General features: G+C 28.1%; 3 protein-coding genes across 3 annotated transcripts in view; 1 reads left to right on the forward strand and 2 right to left on the reverse strand.

Annotated features, from left to right (window-relative positions):
* Window positions 1-4,956, reverse strand: part of LOC106688708 (transcription factor E2F4) — a 19,425-nt gene extending 14,469 nt beyond the window's left edge. The window contains exons 1-4 of the mRNA XM_014433289.2: window positions 4,737-4,956; window positions 4,532-4,641; window positions 1,343-1,448; window positions 910-1,056 (exon numbers count right to left, since the gene is read on the reverse strand). Coding sequence (XP_014288775.1) covers window positions 910-1,056; window positions 1,343-1,448; window positions 4,532-4,641; window positions 4,737-4,841 — 468 coding nt within the window. The 5' untranslated portion in view covers window positions 4,842-4,956. The remainder of the gene's footprint in view (window positions 1-909; window positions 1,057-1,342; window positions 1,449-4,531; window positions 4,642-4,736) is intronic.
* A 187-nt stretch (window positions 4,957-5,143) lies between these two features.
* Window positions 5,144-6,907, forward strand: Nup62 (Nucleoporin 62kD). The gene has a single exon (XM_014433321.3). The coding sequence runs from the start codon at window positions 5,232-5,234 to the stop codon at window positions 6,474-6,476; it is 1,245 nt and encodes a 414-aa protein (XP_014288807.1). The 5' UTR covers window positions 5,144-5,231; the 3' UTR covers window positions 6,477-6,907.
* Window positions 6,908-14,191: 7,284 nt separating this feature from the next.
* Window positions 14,192-18,131, reverse strand: part of rogdi (rogdi atypical leucine zipper) — a 6,847-nt gene continuing 2,907 nt past the window's right edge. The window contains exons 6-7 of the mRNA XM_014433280.3: window positions 17,878-18,087; window positions 14,192-14,405 (exon numbers count right to left, since the gene is read on the reverse strand). Coding sequence (XP_014288766.1) covers window positions 14,337-14,405; window positions 17,878-18,087 — 279 coding nt within the window. The 3' untranslated portion in view covers window positions 14,192-14,336. The remainder of the gene's footprint in view (window positions 14,406-17,877; window positions 18,088-18,131) is intronic.

Genomic DNA, 18,131 nt, shown 5'->3' on the forward strand with positions numbered 1-18,131 from the left:
CCATCGATATATAAGCTATCAAACTCCAGATATCTTCTTAGTCAATGAATTCATTTAACATTCGAATAATTTGGACTCTGCTCCCTATGCTAGAGATTTTTAAACATCTTTTCGTGTTCTACAAGCCTCTTATGTTAGTTTTTATATACCATGAATTAATATTCTTAGTCCATTAAGTATATTATCTTTCTTTAAAAAAAAAGTTATTAGTTATTTTATTTTCTCATATGATTAATATTCTATAGTTTTTTCTGTTTTTAGTTGGAAGATTTTAATAAGTAAATGCGCAATAGAAGTGCCTCAAAATGAATTTTTAAGCTATCTATTTTTCCTAGGATAACCCTGTTTATCTCAAGTTAGCAATGGGTGGTTCACATACGGTTCCATTTTAGGCTCAGCGGTCTGCAAACTTCTATGGGCTGGGAACCCATTGGGAACGTTCTAGGCTTTGTCTCCTGCTTCTAAATCCCACCTCTTCTACTCCAGAGCAGCATGAGGAGCTTCCAGGATCCATAATCCTCGATCCTGTATCAGCTGGCTGCGCCTATTCTAATCCATTCTTCTCTTGTCTAATGCTTCCTTGACTGCACCCTCCCAATACAGTGTTTTTTGGCCTTCTTCCGACTCTCGTTTCATACATTATTTTGGCCATTCTTTCCTCCTGGATTCTATTTACATGGCCAAACAGTAGTTTGGTTACTACTGGTTACATGGCCTACAGTAGTAGGCTGTCATATTTTTTATTTGAATTCAGTTATTAATAGTATTTTAATATACTAATACAGATCAGTCTTATTAATAAAAAGACTATATTGTATAGCAATATAAAATCAATAGGTAATTACAAATAAATTCATGGAAGGTTAACAAACACATTACTAACTAATATGAAACAAACATATATCTTACCTTTTTGTTAAGAGGTACTGCTAATACTGAATTTACAGGGGCTTGGATTCCTAAAACTATATCACTTTCAAAGCATGAAGACAAATCTTCATGAGTAATGTAAGCCTCTGGATAACTTAACATTTCTTCGGTTCTATTTCGAATCGTCTGAAACATAATAAATGATATGAATAGAAGATAATACTTTAAGAGAAACATAATAAATATCTAAGGGCCGAAACGGTGAAAAGTAAAGAAAATTGAGAGGAAAGTTAACAAGAATGATAGAAGTTGTGTCTTAAATTAATTACATTTTCTCAAACAAGAAATTAATATACAAAATAGTAATGAACAAATGAAATTATTTTAATTTCTAAAAAAGTAATTTTGATTAATCTAATATGTTAATAGAGAGTAATATTTCAAATACAAAAGCACTCAAAGAATTATGTACCCTCATATGGTGATCCAACATTTCTTCATACTCCTTTAATTCCCTTAAATCTTCTTTCAATGAAGTGATTTCACTATGACTCGTTTCATTCTCATCGGCAGGGCCTCTGAATAAAAGAAAATGTTATTAGTCGGATTAACTTAAAAGAAGAAAAAAAAAAAAAGCTAAGTATTAACAGATGGAAACTTAAAAGTAGGACAAGATATATCCAACACAATGTAAAATCTTAGCAACGTTATTAAAACTACAAGGTTAGGTTTTTGACAGTTTTTTTTTTTTTTTTTCCAACCTCAACAATTTATATACTATATAATTGAGAATTTTGAGTAAAATTGTTATCAATAATTTTTGTAATCGAATACAATTTACTTAAAAACTTTTATCAATATTTTAATTACTATTGCAATTAGACAGCAAGACTATAAAAATATTGTGAAAACTTAAAAAGTTATTTTCTTAAATAAAAAAAAAATATTTTAAAGATGGTATGATGTAATCAAATGTACTAAATGATGAGTATGATAACTTTTAACTCAACTTTTGTTTTTTTAGTATTAATAACAAATATTCATATTCAAATTGGTTTGAATATGAATTCTGTATGCTAATACTACTTTAAGTTTTTCTTGAGTACAGATTAATTTACTTATTTACTTAAAGCCAGCTTGAAATGTTTTTAGTATAAGCATAGTACTCTGTACTCAAATACTTAAAGTACAATTCATTGTAAAGCCATTATACTGAGCTATTCAGTACTCTTGTGCAATTTCTTTAACTGGAACAACTGCGCTATTGTGACAAAGGGGTCAGGTTCAGGAGGAAATGAAATGGCCAAACAATGAGTGGCAGGGTTTTCAGCGATAATAGTCAGAGTCATGTAAACCAAACAGATTTTAAATATTAAATTATATAGTTATAATGATATATATCAAATATATTATTAATTCAAGGTTAAAATTCAATCTTTTTTCATTTCTTACATATCTTTATTAAAATGGAAAATTTGATATATTTATATGAACAATATTTATATTTATTTAGTTAATTTAAACTAATATCATAAAAATATAAGTAATTTATTTCTGTAAGTTTAGTTTTAACAAATTACATATACAAGTTTTTGTTAAAACTAAATTAATATGTTAGCATAGTTAAGTTTTAGTTATATATTATTACAGATTAAAGATGACTCGTTGAAATTGAAAGGTTCATTATAATAAAGATTTTAATGAAATGCTAATAGTTAACCTTAGGTTAATATGAGGAGAAGGTGGTCAGAGCAAAGGTACATAAATAAACAAAACTTATTTATGCAGGCATTTCGACCTGAATTTCAGGCCTTTATCAGGACTGTAAAAACAAAACGAGATAAGAACCTTGATTCGGAAAAACATAAAAATAAAAGTTGATATATAGAGAGATGGTCTCCCTATATATCTATTAATCTCCCTATATATCAATTTTTACGGTCAACTATACATACATATATAAAAATAAAAGAAATTAATAAAAAAACATGGAAATATACATAACAATAAATTAAGTAGATGTTACTAGATATTAATAGAAGATTAAATTATAATATTGTAGGGGTATGAATTATAATAAATGATAAAAAAAAGTGAAAACAGTTGAATTTTTTCTTTGAAATAACATAAGTGATTAAAAATATTTCTGAAACTAATTGAATGAAGAAAAAGAGAGGGAATGAGAATTTACATTTTACAATGAAAAAAAAATATCATGTAATTACTTTTCTACCTCTTATTAAGAACCTAGAGTTGCAAAAGTATAGATGGTAAAATAAAAAATATAATTTTATAAAACTTATAAACCACACCAGCTAGCAACAAATGTTCAACTAAATAATATAAACAATCTCGATACAGGTATTATATCATGGATGATATAATTTATATGCTACAGAAAAACCTCCTAACTTAATTTAGTCCAACTTTTCAATAGGTATAAAAAATTTCTTACTTATTTAAGAGATAATCCCAACTTTTTTTTTTACAAACTTCTAATACTGGCTTATATTTATTGTTTATCAATTATTTTTAACAAAAAATAAATTAATAGTGTTTCTGCTTAGGTTAGGATAATTTGTCATGGACATTTGTTCATTCGAGACAGGAGGTTTTGCCATGTCATCTGTGATATAAAGAATAAAAAATAAGCAGTTCTGCTAGAAAGATCAGATAAAAAAATAACCTCTACCAGCGATCACAATCCCTAAATTTCTTTTTATATCTAATTATTAAATATAAATACATATAAAACTAAAAAAAGGATAGAGGCTTTGACCTTGCCGCTCTCCCTCCCCTCCCCTCTACACCGGAATATCATTCAATGACAATGACCCCAACTAATAGTTTTCCATTCATGAAAAACAAAAAATGCAATATTTTTTCATAAAATAATAATAAAAGAAGATTTTGGCTATAGATAAAAATGAAAAAATAATCCTGCAATCTAATAAATTCTTTAAACAGTTTGAAAAAGGTTATTTTTTATATTTCAGTTGTCATTAAAACAATACTTTAATTGATTATATTATTTTTTAATCTACAGGAAGATGATAGTATTAAAATGAGATGAATATACGAAAAAAAAAAAATCTTCAAATGATGAGAATTAAAAATTAGCCAATTATTGGTCATTTAAACAAATGGTACTTTAAATGAGAAAGGAAACTATTATACATATATAAAGAAACATCCAGTCTCATCAATAGAATAAAAAATTGTGTTGGATGAATCAATCAAACTGGAATTATGAATCTAAATTACCTATAAATATAACAATTGTTAATCAAATATTGAATTATATATGTAGTTATTTAAGATCTGTAAATAGGAAATTCCCTAACAAATATATAAAATAAAAGAATAGTTAGAAAGGCAAACAATAATGATTGCATAATATATATACAGGTAAGTAGGATAAATAATTTGGACTATTGAACTTCACTGATAACTGACTCCTTCAACAGTGCAAAGTAGTTGACATTTGCAACAAAAGTTCTGAAAGCAAGATAATAATACTAAAAGGTGTAATGCAATCTCGGCAAACTAATTCACAATCATTATTAAAACATGTACAATGAGGAATCATTGTGAAATAAACCAAACAATACACATGGACACAGTAATATTCCTGTATTTTACAAATCATATAACTACTCACTTCCATTGAATGATATTTTTTGTCTTCTTTTCAATTAGTCCAATACCTTCTAATACATTAGTGATATCATAGATTCTTCTTTTTTGTTTAACTTCTAAAGTTTCTGCTGCCTACAACATAAATATTAAGAGTGATCCTGAAAGATATAATTATAAACACTTTTAATGCACCATAATCATATAAAATTAAGATTTAAACAAATTACAGTTTTGAGGTCTAGTAATCCTCCTGGAGAATGTTGTAACAAAAATACGAATCGTGAAGTTAACAAGCCTAAAGATTTTTCAAATCTACTTTGAGACAGTTCCATAATTAATTATAGACTAGTACAATCACATAATTGAGCTGAATTAACCCATTTAAAAAAGATAAATCAAACAATTAGAAATATCACTTTTAACTTAAAGAGAACCAGTCAAAACAACTTTTGGTGAAGTATTAAATTATAAAGGCACTGAGATTAATTATCACTGAGAATTAAAATAATACTTTTATAATCCAGAAAGATATTTTTTATCATGTTTGTGCTTAGTCATAAAACATTTTATTTAAGCTTTTTAATGTAAAATATGAACTGTATTAAGTAAATATTCCAGACGTGTTATCCTGAAGTAAGGTTTCAAATAGTTTGGCATTCTTGCTGTGTGTGGATGAAACGAAGTTTCGGTTATAATTTAATTTTTGCTATCGATGTTCCATAATGAACGAGAGTAATCTTCAATCAACTCCTAAAACCAATGCTGCAACCAGTTTCTTTCAAACCACCACGCCGAAGCAAGCTTCCGGTGTTAGTTTTGGCTCTATGTCCACAAATCAAACCCAAGGAACAGGATTTTTAAATTTTACCCCTCAAGTTGGAACTTCTAAACAGTCCACAATGTTTATGCCTCCCACAGCTTTAGCTAATACAAGTACTCCAAAAACTACAGCAACAGGTAATGCAACATTGTTTAATATTACAACTACAGCATCCACCTCTGCTCTTATGTCCAGTGGTGCTGTAACAACTTCAGCATTTCCTATTGCTTCTTCACCATTAACTACTTCTCAACAGTTCAAGCCACCTTCAACTTCTCAACCAGTCCAATTAAAAACTACCGCATCAAGTGCCCCTATGCCTTTAAGTACTGGTTTATCATCCACTGGAGGAAATGCTCCTGCAAGTACTCCTCTGAATTTTGGAAGTACTGCTAAACCTGCTAGTGCTGGATCCACTATCTTCAGCTCTACTAAAAGCTCACTCCCTCCAGCCAATGTGACTGTTACAACCCCATCTTTAGCACTACCACCATCCTCCACCACTTCTCTTACCAGCTCATTATCAAATAAACCTGTTACGAGTACTGGTGCTACTATCTCTCAGCAACAAAATCTTACATTTCAGCAATTGGAAGAATTAATTTTGAATAAATGGACTGCAGAGTTATATGAACAGGAAAAAGTGTTTTTAAATCAAGCAACTCAGATTAATATATGGGACAAAGTTATTAATGAAAATGCTGAAAAATTAACTCAGTTACACTCTACAATGGAGAAAGTACGAAAGCAACAGGGAAAAATAAATGACGACCTAGAGATTATATTTACTCATCAAAAAGATTTAGAAGCATGCCTTGTCCCCATGGAGAAAGAAGACTTGCTTTCAGTCCTTAAAGCTGATCCAAATAGGAAAAATCTGTACATTAATGCTAAGAAAATCGATTCTCAGATCAAAACCATGTCAGAGGATTTGAAGGAAACCATTGAACATATCAATGAAACATCCCGATCACATGATACTGAAGATCCTGTCATCCAGGTTGGACGAATATTAAATGCTCATATGGAATCTTTAAGATGGATAGATGAACACACTGCAAGGATGCAAGATTATTTCGATTCCTTGTTAAAAATGCACGATGACCTCAGGAGAGAGTGTGAAATAAGCAAGCATGATGTATATTGAGATGATGTATATAATTTTCCAACTTTAAAAAAATTTTATTTTAAGCTTTAAAAAAAAATACATTATGTAAATTAATGCTTCATTAAAATAAATTGGGCTCTGTTGTTGATAAACATAGTTTTATATCTGTAAATAATGATCTGCAATTTATGTTTAAATGTTGACAATATTCATTTTATTAGTTTAATTTTCTTAATATTTAAATATAAAAATGTACAACCTATAAGTTTGTTTTTAATATTTTAATTACAATCCAATCTTTTGAAAGTAAATAAATGGTGTATTCTTTAAGGTCAGTATTTGTAAAATCATAACATAATTGAATTACAAAATAATCTTTATAATTTTCTTCCTCATTTAATTAATATTTCTATGTTATTGTTAAGTCAAGAAGTGTCCTTGAGTAAAAAATAAATTGATTTTTCAAGTTATCTGTTAAGAAATTCTTTTAAGCTTTCCTTTTATGTTCTAATTGAATCTTTTTACATATATTTACTAATCGACTGATCCAGAATCAAATTTCATACTATATCCAGGTTTGAACCTGGACATGGAAATTCAATTATAAAATTAGTTATCTGAGAAAACTTAAATATTTCATTTTTCAAGCTGTTTTCAAACAATTATTGATATGGAATTGAGGATTTGTTAACTTACCAAAACTTAAGCCATGGATGTCCCCTATATATGTAGCTGTTATAAAACAGAAAGTTCTATTCAAAACTTTAAACAGATAGTAATATTAATTTCTAAAGTGCATATTACTGCTTTGCTTTGATAGTAACACAACTTAAAAAATATATATATATTTTGAATTTGATGTTTTTCAAAGATATTACTGTAGATTATAGTTACTTTCTGTACTGGGATTCCTCCTCAGACTGTCCCAAAACTATCTTACTGTAGATTAGAGTTACTTTCTGTACTGGGATCCCCCCACAGACTGTCCCAAAACTATCTTACTGTAGATTAGAGTTACTTTCTGTACCTGGGACCCTCCCCCCCCCACAGACTGTCCCAAAACTATCTTACTGTAGATTATAGTTACTTTCTGTACTGGGATCCCCCTAAAGAGTGTCCCAAAGCTATCTTGCCACAAATTAACCTCAGTGTACAGTGTAATCTTTGAAATATGTCCAATTTAAAGTAAAAATAGTTTTTTAAAAATCTTTATCACTATTAAAGATTATTAGTTATACTGATATTTTTTGCAGATGAACTAAAAAAATTTTAATGAATCAAAATAAATAATAATCTCTCAAAAGGATGAATTGCGGGCTACGAAAGCAGAACTTCTTACTTCCATTTTTGTTTTAAATCAAAATGGCTATGTTATAACTGCTCAAGCCTGTCCACCATCAGAATTTAGGGTTGAAACCGAGCCCTTTACTTTCCACCATGAATACAAGTTATAAGTAGTATTGTCTTCAGACAGTTTTTTTTTTTTTTATACTTTTTTGGAGATAGGTGTGATTCAAATAAACTTAGAAGTATTTGAGAATATGACAAAATAAATTCTCTAAAGTAGACAGATTCAAATGTTTCAACTCCAAAACTAATTAATCAACATACTGACAAATAACACTTGTAAACACAAATTTTGTGTATGGTTTCCAAATGTCAAGGTTTGATTTTTTTTTTTTCTGTCATTTAACTAATGAAAGAAAAAAATTTATTTTTCTATTTAATTAATTATTTTAATTTAGCATTTTCTCAACTGTTACTACATTACTACAAAACCACATCTACATGCAGTTTTGTTTTTAAAGTATATAAAATTTGGAACTAAAATGATCTAATTAATTTTTAGAACTTCTACCATTGACCATTTTCCTTAATGAAGTCAAACATTATTGTCAAAAATTTTCATTCTACAACAATAACCGTGAAGAAAAAATTTGAAATAAATTTAATCAACTTTTATTTCATCTCAGTTAATATTGAGCCTCAATTGTTCTCTAAAAAGTGGTAGCTAACCAAAAATATTGAAAAGTAGAATTTAATTAAAATAAAAGTTTTTATTAAAACTTTTAATTAATAATGTTTTACTAAATAAACTAATTATTATGAGATAACGTTTCGGCCCATGTTGCATGGCTAAAAAAAACAAAAACAAACAACTAAAATAATGTAACAAAGTAAGAGAGAGAATAAGATAACATGAAAAAAAAAAAAAAATTAAACCAAGCTATGGCTAAAAATGATGTACAATATGTAAGAATTTATATTCAAATAAACTAATTAAATTAAAGATAAGATATATATTAAAAAGTATAAATAAAGAAGTATTATAAAAAAGTATTTGACATGTATTGAGAACAGAAATAATTACTAATAAAAAATAGATATAAGAAAAATATAAAAACAGTACATACTGAAAGATAGGAAATAAGAATAATTTATTGTTATTTTCCGTCTTTCAGTATAATTCTCTTTTATTTTTTTTTGTAATTATTTCTGTTTTTAGCCATAACTTAGTTTACTTTTTTTTTTTTTCATTTTATTTTAATCCCTTACTTTGCTACATTATTTTAGTTGTTAGTAACTTTTTTAGTTCTGATGAAGCCCTGCAGAGTGGGGAGAAATGTAGACTCATAACAAATAATAATTATTTACTATTTGAGTTATTTTGACCGACCCAAATCAACGATCTTGCAATCATATTAATGTTCACTTCTCAATAGCCTTGTCCTTTTTCTAATAATAAATATAGCTATATAAATAGAGCCACTTTTGAAATTTGATTGGTTGATTTTTTTCAGATCTTTATGTATTTTTAATGAGGTGAAACAAAAAATGAACTATGTTTTCTTCCATCATAGATTTTTCACAAATTTATGATAAGCAATTCCAATTTTGTTGCACAAAAATCAAGAAATCTTTCATAGCTCCTCGAGTATTCAACCTCTCATCTTTAAATTTTTATGGTATCAAAAGGATATAGAGAGAAATGCGTTATTGAAAGGAAGCAATGCTTCCCAAATACAGTGGGCCACTATAACACACAGCACACTAATCTATCTTAATTGACAATATAAAATATAATATAAACAAAATACACTGGTACAGTATTTACAATAACATTATTTTCAATAACTGAATTGCATAAAATTTGAATTTGTGGTATAAAATTATGTATTTATTTATTGTTTCAATATATTTGAATTTCTTGTAAGTGCCTTCATCAAATCTAGCAAATGTATACCTTACTGGTATCATCTGGATAAGGTTTCCTTTCTAACAATCCCAAATTATTGAATTTGGTCAAAGTTTACACAAGCAATAAAGGTTTCGAGTTGATCTAGGAAAATGTGCAAATAAATTCACTCTCTCCACAAAATGAGAAAAAAAAAAATTTCTAGATGTTTATATAAGGGTTTTTAGGGTGCTGAATCAAAATATGAAATTAGTTTTTTTATTTAAAATTTTTTTTTTCAGTTTTACAGGAACTTTTTTATTTTAATTTTCTGTACATATTTTTAGTTAACTCTTTTTTTAAAACATAAATTAATTAACACCATATCTGCTTATTTAATAACGCAGATCTACAAAAACAAATTGTTGAACTTTTTCTGTTAATCTGTAGGTATATTGTAACAGATCAATTCAACATCTTGATTACTTGAACAAATAAAAATGTTTTGACACCACTAGAAAGACATTTATTTTTTCTTTCTAAAGAAAACAATGAAGTATACATTTAAAGTATTCACTATACACATCAAATTTAAATGACCTAGAAGAATCCAATTTGTGTCATTTAGTATATTATAACATCCTTTTCATATCATGAAAAATGGAAGTTGATAGATTGAGTAACTAAGATATTATGAGAGGTTTTTGTACTATAAAAATGGTATTTACATATCATGACTTGGAAAAAACAGAGTTCATTTTCATAACATCAAGACATAAAAATCAGACAAAATTATCAAATCACCCCAAAATGGTCACAACACCCTGGAGTGCACCAAGCAAATGCCACTTATCAAAATATTAAAAAAAATAAGAAAAAATAAGAACAAAATGAGAATTGAAATAGCAAATACACAGTGCACTCCAGCATTTACTTTGCACTGCTTTCTTCTTCTATGCCTACATATTCAAACACTCTAAGGAAAATTGTGTTAATTTTTTTTTTTACCATAGATTAATATGAAAAGATGGTCGGGGGGTGCAGTCATAAAAAAATTCACAAATAAATAAAAACTTGCCGACATCTGCACACATAAATAAGTTTTTGTTTGTATATTTTTTGATGACTGGACCCCATCTTCTCCTCACTTTTTTTTAACATGACAAGGGTGTCGTGATTTTTTTTACCCCATCAATGGTCCATGAAATTTTTTAGCCTAGAAGGGTACGGCGGAGAAAAAGTTTTGTGGACCTTTTTAGTTCAAAAACATTATTATAAAAAAAAAAATTCAGCACAATTATCCTTAAAGCAGATTTTTTAAATAATATTTTGAGCTAGTGACATTCGCTCTTGGCTTAGAGTACTCTAGGGTGCCATGGTATCCAGTTTTAGTACAAGAGCCCAGTGGAAAAAGTCAGTAATTTAACCACAATTTTTTATTACACATATTTTGGAAATTGCTGGTAAGAGGAAATAAGGTTTATTCTATGGTTATGTTGAAAAACAAATATTGAGTGCAAATAACAAATTTATTGCTTGTGACAGATACATACAATGTTTACTAACACAGCCTCTTACATAAATTTATTGTCTTAACTTACAATAAATAAAATAAATTAATGGACAAAACGTTTCTACTTAAAAACCATTGAAACAACTTACCACAAATATTAGTTTGTAACACTAAATTAAAATTTAAAAAATAAATACATTTTTAGCTAAGTCTATTAATAAATATAATTGAAAAGGAGAAAAATATAATTAATATACCTCTTTGTTACAGGTTAAGAAAAAGGCACATAAATACATATAAGAATTTTTATAACTATTTTTTTTCTAAGTTATCAAAATTTTCTAAAATTCAATTGAAAATTTTTATTTATAAATATTCTTGAGATATATAATAAAAACTGAATGCTGCCCTATTGAACGATGGAGAGGATAATCCTAAAAGTTTATTAAACTACTAAAAGGTAGAGATGCTAATCCTTACACTACTTTAAATTAAACAAGCAAAGTTATTATTGGAAAGTGGAAATATTAAATGATAAAATATGATTTATAAGATGTAATGATAATAAAGTACTTTATAAAGAGTTTTATTGCTGAAACTAGCCGATTCTCAATTATTTAAAATTAAAATATTAACCAGAAGCTCGACAAAATTAAATATGAATTTATTGTTTAACCATAATTAATATTTTTCATTTGTTTGATATTCTCTTCCTTTCCCTCTCCTCTGAATTCCAAATAAATAAAAAACGCACAACAAAGTAGAACTGAAAATGTAGGTGAATAGATACCATGTCCTACCATAAATTATATGATCATTTTTCCATTGATTGGGTATTGGTTAAATTTCAATTTATTAAAATATAATAGCTTATAAAACTGCATTTATACACAAAACAAACTATACAACTACAACCTGTCAAGGGACTTTGGGTTCAGTAATTTGAAAGGAAGTTTTATTTCTCAACCAACGGTTATTACAAAAGGCTAATTATAGTTATCCCTCAAATGAAAATCTTTAATTTTTGATAAGGAATAATGGCTATTTTTCTCATTTATTGATTATGGATTGTTTTGTTTTTTAAATTGCAAAAAACAAGAAAGAATCCTTAATTCCCTACTATTGAGCAGCAATGCATTAATAATAAAAAACTGATATATAAAGCATTGGTGGAAAGACACATAAGAGTATGGATCAGAAGCATAGCCCTTCAGAAGGAAACTAAGGAAAAAATCCTAGCTGTAGAAATGGACTTTTAGGAGAGAGAAGCAAGAATATCAAGAATCAAAAGGGTCAAAAGAACCTTTTTAGGGAGAAAAACTAAAATATTCTAGCAGTGATAGAGGAAAGGAGACTCAGATAGTATGGACATGTGAAATAGATGAATGATAACGGGATTCCAAGTCTGGTGATGAACTGGAAGGCTGAAGGTAGAAAACCTGTCAGATGGAAGGATTGGCAAAAAGTATCTTTGCCAGGGATAAAGGGACATGCTGAGGAAATTTTCAAAGTAAAGAAATGCCTTATAAAAAATTATAATAAACATGACAACAGAATCTGTGATAATAATGCCAGCATAAGAGATATTTGTTTTTCTTTCAGTGATAAAAGACTTGGACTGTAATTCTATCTGAAGGAACTCTCTTAAAGAATAAACTTATTTTATGATAAAGAATAAGAGTTTATTTACGACAGAAATCATCAATAATTTTTAAAAAAAGTGGCAGTTCTTATTAGGATCGGGAAGACCTACAGTAATTGGGTGTCTTCAGAACAATAACCAGGTTTAGTGACAAGAATAAATATTTTTGACCATAATTCAATTACAATATTAAAAAGGCCAGAATCAGTTGTATGTTGAGATACTAACTGTTTTGAAATGAAAAAAAAAACTATGATCAAGTGAAATAATCTAAAAAACATTCTACTAATTAATTATTTCTACTACAAAATATGAAAGCTACAGGAATGTGGATTAACAATAGTAGGCAACATAATGAAACATTTGAAAACATATCCAAACCATAATAAATACATAATTTTTCAAGGAACATGGAGTAATAGTAGTGTAGTTAACAATATTCTCTTGTAAGATAGTTATCAAGGTACTTTCCTATTTTAGCTGTGTTTCGTGAATTGGCAGAACCATATAACAAAGGAGGAAACATTGAATTTTAAAATCTAATATGATAAAATACTATTTAAAAACGATTATTATGACCAATTATTATTTATAAATTGGAATATTAAGTATTGTTATAAGATTTTTTCAAACAAGATATCAACTTCCCTTCCAGGTTACGATCAAGTGCCTATTTGCCTAATAAGAAAACTTAATCTATCAAGTAAATATTAGATATATCAGAGTCAAAATTAATAAAAAGTTTATTACTAGAATTGTTTTTCCCCCGGCAAAATAGTACTCGATTAATTTGTGATGTAAATAGCGAACAAATATTTAAAATGTATCTCTACTCATAATTATAGGTACAGACGGCAGTAATAAATAGTTTTTAAAGCGATCTTCAGTCGCATATGAATTTTTTTTTCAATTTTTTAAAAATTTGGTAATTAATAAATATTCAAATAAGTCCGAACGCCCTTATACATTATTAATTCAGCTTATACTGAGCTATTCTCATTAAAAATATTTTATCAAATAGTTTTTTTCTTTCAATTTCTACAAACTACAATAACACAAAACACTCTATTTATGTAACTAATAAAATCTACAAAAAACAAAAATATTTATATATACGTGTATTGGTAGATAACACATAAATAAATGTTTTCAGTAACAAACAAATGAGATTTTACTCCTTCCAAAGTAAACTTTCAGAGTTTGCCATTCCGGTAACAAGAACCATAGTTAGAGAAAACAAGTGATTCTCCAACTACAAACATATCTTTCTCAACGACTATTATAATTAAAATACTGAATATTATTTTCAATAAATAAAACAAAAGTTTTAAAAATTGTTATAAGTAAATGAAGGAACTCTTATAAACTCAAAAAACATACTTAAGTACAGATTAGTGATTTCAAAAAAGATCATAACAATTAATAAAATATTTAATAAATGACACATAAAATGTAATGTTATAATTGAAACCTACAAAAGGTCTAAAAAGGACTAGTACACAGTGACTCGGACTTAAAAACCTTTATACACTTTGTGTAATGTTAAAATTTATTCAGAATGAAACAATTCTATGCGCAAGGCATTGGCTGAGACGGAGGGTTAATGGTGAAATCTCTGTATTGAGCGAACACACCTATCTAAAAAAAAAAGCAAACAAGGTTTATTAGAAAATAAAGTTTAAATCATATTTTTCTTTCAAATAACATAAAAGTTTAGTTTATGAAAAAAATTATAAATATATATATAATAGACATTTAAAACAATTCAACTTAGGTTCAGAAAACAATTCACTAACCACCAGCCAAGTTTAATAAAAGAAAGTGAAAAGAACTTTTGAAGTTTATTTTTTGAGCTAATTGCTTGAATTTCTTGTAATACATAATTTTATATTCAATAAAATCTCTTGAGTACTTTTCCTTAATTTGCAGTAGTTTTGCTGCCAATTGCAATTTTTTGGGGGATTTACTGAGTTTTGCTGCTTAAGTTTTTTATGGGTTGATTAAAGTTCATGAATTTTGTAGTCTGGATGTACTGAGTACAAACAACTGATACGAGTTATGATGAAGGTTGAATTGAATGGATATAACGAGCTATGTGGTCTATCTCCGAAAAGATGGATTTATATTTATTGCAGTATGAGAGGATTTTCAAAGATTTTTTTTAAAGGTTAAAGACATTTTTTTTTCTCTATTAATGTAACTACAAAAATGTGCAAAGTTTTGATTTTCCATATTTTTAGATTCACGAGTTTTTGCAATTGGACTAATACAATCATTTCATTACTGATTCTAAGGCATTTAACCCTGGGTAAGGTGCAAATAATATATGAGGTCAAGTACATGTTTTTTTTTTTTTTTTATCAAGGAAAGGATTTCCCCAAAATTGCTCCTTTAAAACATTCTAGTTTACTTTTAATTTTTTGAATCAGAAATCGTTTTTGGATTAATTAAATTTTAATTAACGTAATGAATTCGTAACTAATCTTACAATTCGATATTCCATGACATAATTAAATGTACATACCTCATAGTGAGATATAACTTCCATTTTATTTGACAAGATGTTAAAGTACGATATTGTATTATATGCATTCCTAAATGTTTTAAGAGCTTGAAGTTGGGCTTCCAGTACTTCCCCCTTCCCCAAATCCCAAGAAAGTGATTTTTGATCAGTTTTAAAATTTGAAACTTACTATCTGAATGTAATAATACTATAATAATATTTTTTATAAAAATTATAAAAAAAATAAAGATTAATAAATAATAAAAATATAATTGCCTAAAGGTAAAAAAAAAACTTAGAACAAAAATATAATGTTTTCAGCGCATATAATTATTCTATTTGTGGATATTTCAGGGGTACTTTCTCAACAAAAACAGTACATCTATGATTTGTTAGTTTCATTTGTGATAATAAATAGAGAAAACAATTAATAAATAAAATAGTATTTTAAATTATGTGTACTTACTTAATATGTTAAAATAATAATAATAATAATAATAATAATAAATTTCAAAACTTCAAATAAAAGATAATAATAATAAAGTGCTGATTTTTTTTTACCTGCAAGCAATTATAAATCCTAAAACATTTATAACAAAGTATTGGTCATATAATGAAACAAATTAATTAAATTTAAATTCCTATATTATGTATTGAAGCAGAACTCAATAATCCACTCCAAATGACCCTACCACCTAAAGCATTTCATCCTTCTGAAATATCCAGCATCATTCAACGATTACCTACCCGCAAAGCTCCTGGTCACGACCTAATAACATCCTACATCCTTAAACTTCTCCCTCGAAAAGCCATCCTATTCCTCACCTACATATATAACGCTGTTCTCCGTTCCACATATTTTCCTGACCCATGGAAACTATCAATAATAAAAATGATCCCTAAACTCCAAAAGCCAACAGAACACCCATTCTCTTACCATCCCATCTCTCTATTACCGATCATGGGAAAAATGCACCCGGGACTGCTTTACAAACTCCATAAATTCTTACCTCCTACATATTTTCTCATCATCCGTTCCTTTCTTACTAATAGATTATTCCAAGTAAACCACAATGGTTCCTATTCATCCCTCTATTTTCAATCCGCTGGTGTTCCTCAAGGTAGTATTCTCGGTCCCATCCTCTACACCATCTATACAGCTGACATACCAACAACTCCTAACACTATCCTTACCACATATGCTGATGACACATGTGTGCTCACAGTTAGTAATAACCCTTTGATTGCATCCCAAACTCTCCAGTCCCATATCACAATCCTCGAAGAATGGTGTCGAAATTGGAGGATAAAAATAAATCCAAACAACTCATCATTTACTCTTCGTCGTAAACCTGTCGACTGCTCTACAGTATACTTTAATAATGTGGCTCTTACCCCTGTAGAACAGATTCGTTATCTTGGACTTCATCTTGACAAACGACTAACCTGGAATCCTCACACAAGACTGAAAAGACAGGAAACTGCAAGCAGATTCCGACTATTACAGCACTTACTAGACAAACGGTCTAAACTTCCAACTCATTACAAAAGACTGATCTACATGACAATAATAAGGCCCATCTGGACATACGGAGTTGAGCTTTGGGGCTCCATTAAACCTTCGAATTCCTCTCGTATCCAATCTTTACAATCCAAAATCCTTTGTAAAATCCTCAATGCTCCTTATTTTGTTACTAATAAAACCATCTATAAAGACCTAAATGTTCCTTATGTAACCAATCTAGCCCGAACCCGATATTATTCCTTCCATAATAAACTCCCTAACCACCCAAACCCACTCGTTTCTAAACTTGCTTCCTCTTCCATTCCTGGCAATCCTCCGAGGCGCCTGAAAAGAAGATGGCCTCGTGACCTTATATTGTAAACTGTTTTTAGAGTTCTACTACTGGGTAGTTTCTCTACATCCTGTATCATATCATTATGTCATTATGATCAAATTTACTGGTTGTATTTGTTTATACAGTTGTAAATATCAATAAATAAAAAAAAAAAATTCCTACATTACCCAAAAATACTTTATTTAAAACTTTATTACATCCACTTAATTTTATTTTTTTAAATGTATAACTTGAAACCAGATATTTTCTAGAAAATATTGTCATATTAAATTGACGAATATATTTTTATTTACACAGGATTAGTTTTTTTTTAATTTTGTAACAAATGTATTGTATTCTAGTTAAAATAAATATTGTTAAAAAGTCATTATTTTTTTATTAAAACTTGTATTCGGGATAAAAAAAAATATGCATATTTGTATTTTAGGGTAAATTAAAATTAAAAGATTGAAAAAAAAAAAAATCGAAAATAATTTCAGGTAATTTATATTTCACAAAAATAAAATGAAAAAGTGTAATTAAAATTCTTTTGAAAGTTTATCGTTGTTTTTAGTACTTGGTACAAAATGGAACAAAATTTATAATCAAGGATTTTTTTCAATTTTCATAACGATATAGACACTTGTAATAACGCTATCTAGTCACTAGATTATTATTGTAAACCAGTGATAAAAATTAAGATGCATACAGAAATAACACATTGAAAATAAAAAAGTTTCAGTTTATAGAGAAGGAAACAAAAGCTTACTTTATCCTTGAGTTGCTGACAGAGCTGCAACGCTACTGTGAACAGGACAAGCACCTCATTCAACCAAGGCACTGATATTTCCGCTTGATGGCTGTCGAATTTCATATTCCCGTGGATATTGCTCACTTGGTACAAAGCAACAATCAATTTGTGACTTTGAATATAAAAACTTAGTGCCAAATCTTCAGGCAAATTCGGAACAAGATTCCTCTAAAAAAAAAAAAAAAAAAAAAAACAGTTTAGTTTTGACAGGA

The sequence above is a fragment of the Halyomorpha halys genome, unplaced genomic scaffold, assembly GCF_000696795.3.
Source record: "Halyomorpha halys isolate HHAL.00 unplaced genomic scaffold, Hhal_1.1 Scaffold43.1, whole genome shotgun sequence".
In the NCBI taxonomy this organism is placed as follows: domain Eukaryota; kingdom Metazoa; phylum Arthropoda; class Insecta; order Hemiptera; family Pentatomidae; genus Halyomorpha; species Halyomorpha halys.

What these genes read in the sequence shown, in the direction of transcription:
- Nup62 (XM_014433321.3), top strand. Translation starts at nt 5,232, where the DNA reads ATGAACGAGAGTAATCTTCAATCAACTCCTAAAACCAATGCTGCAACC.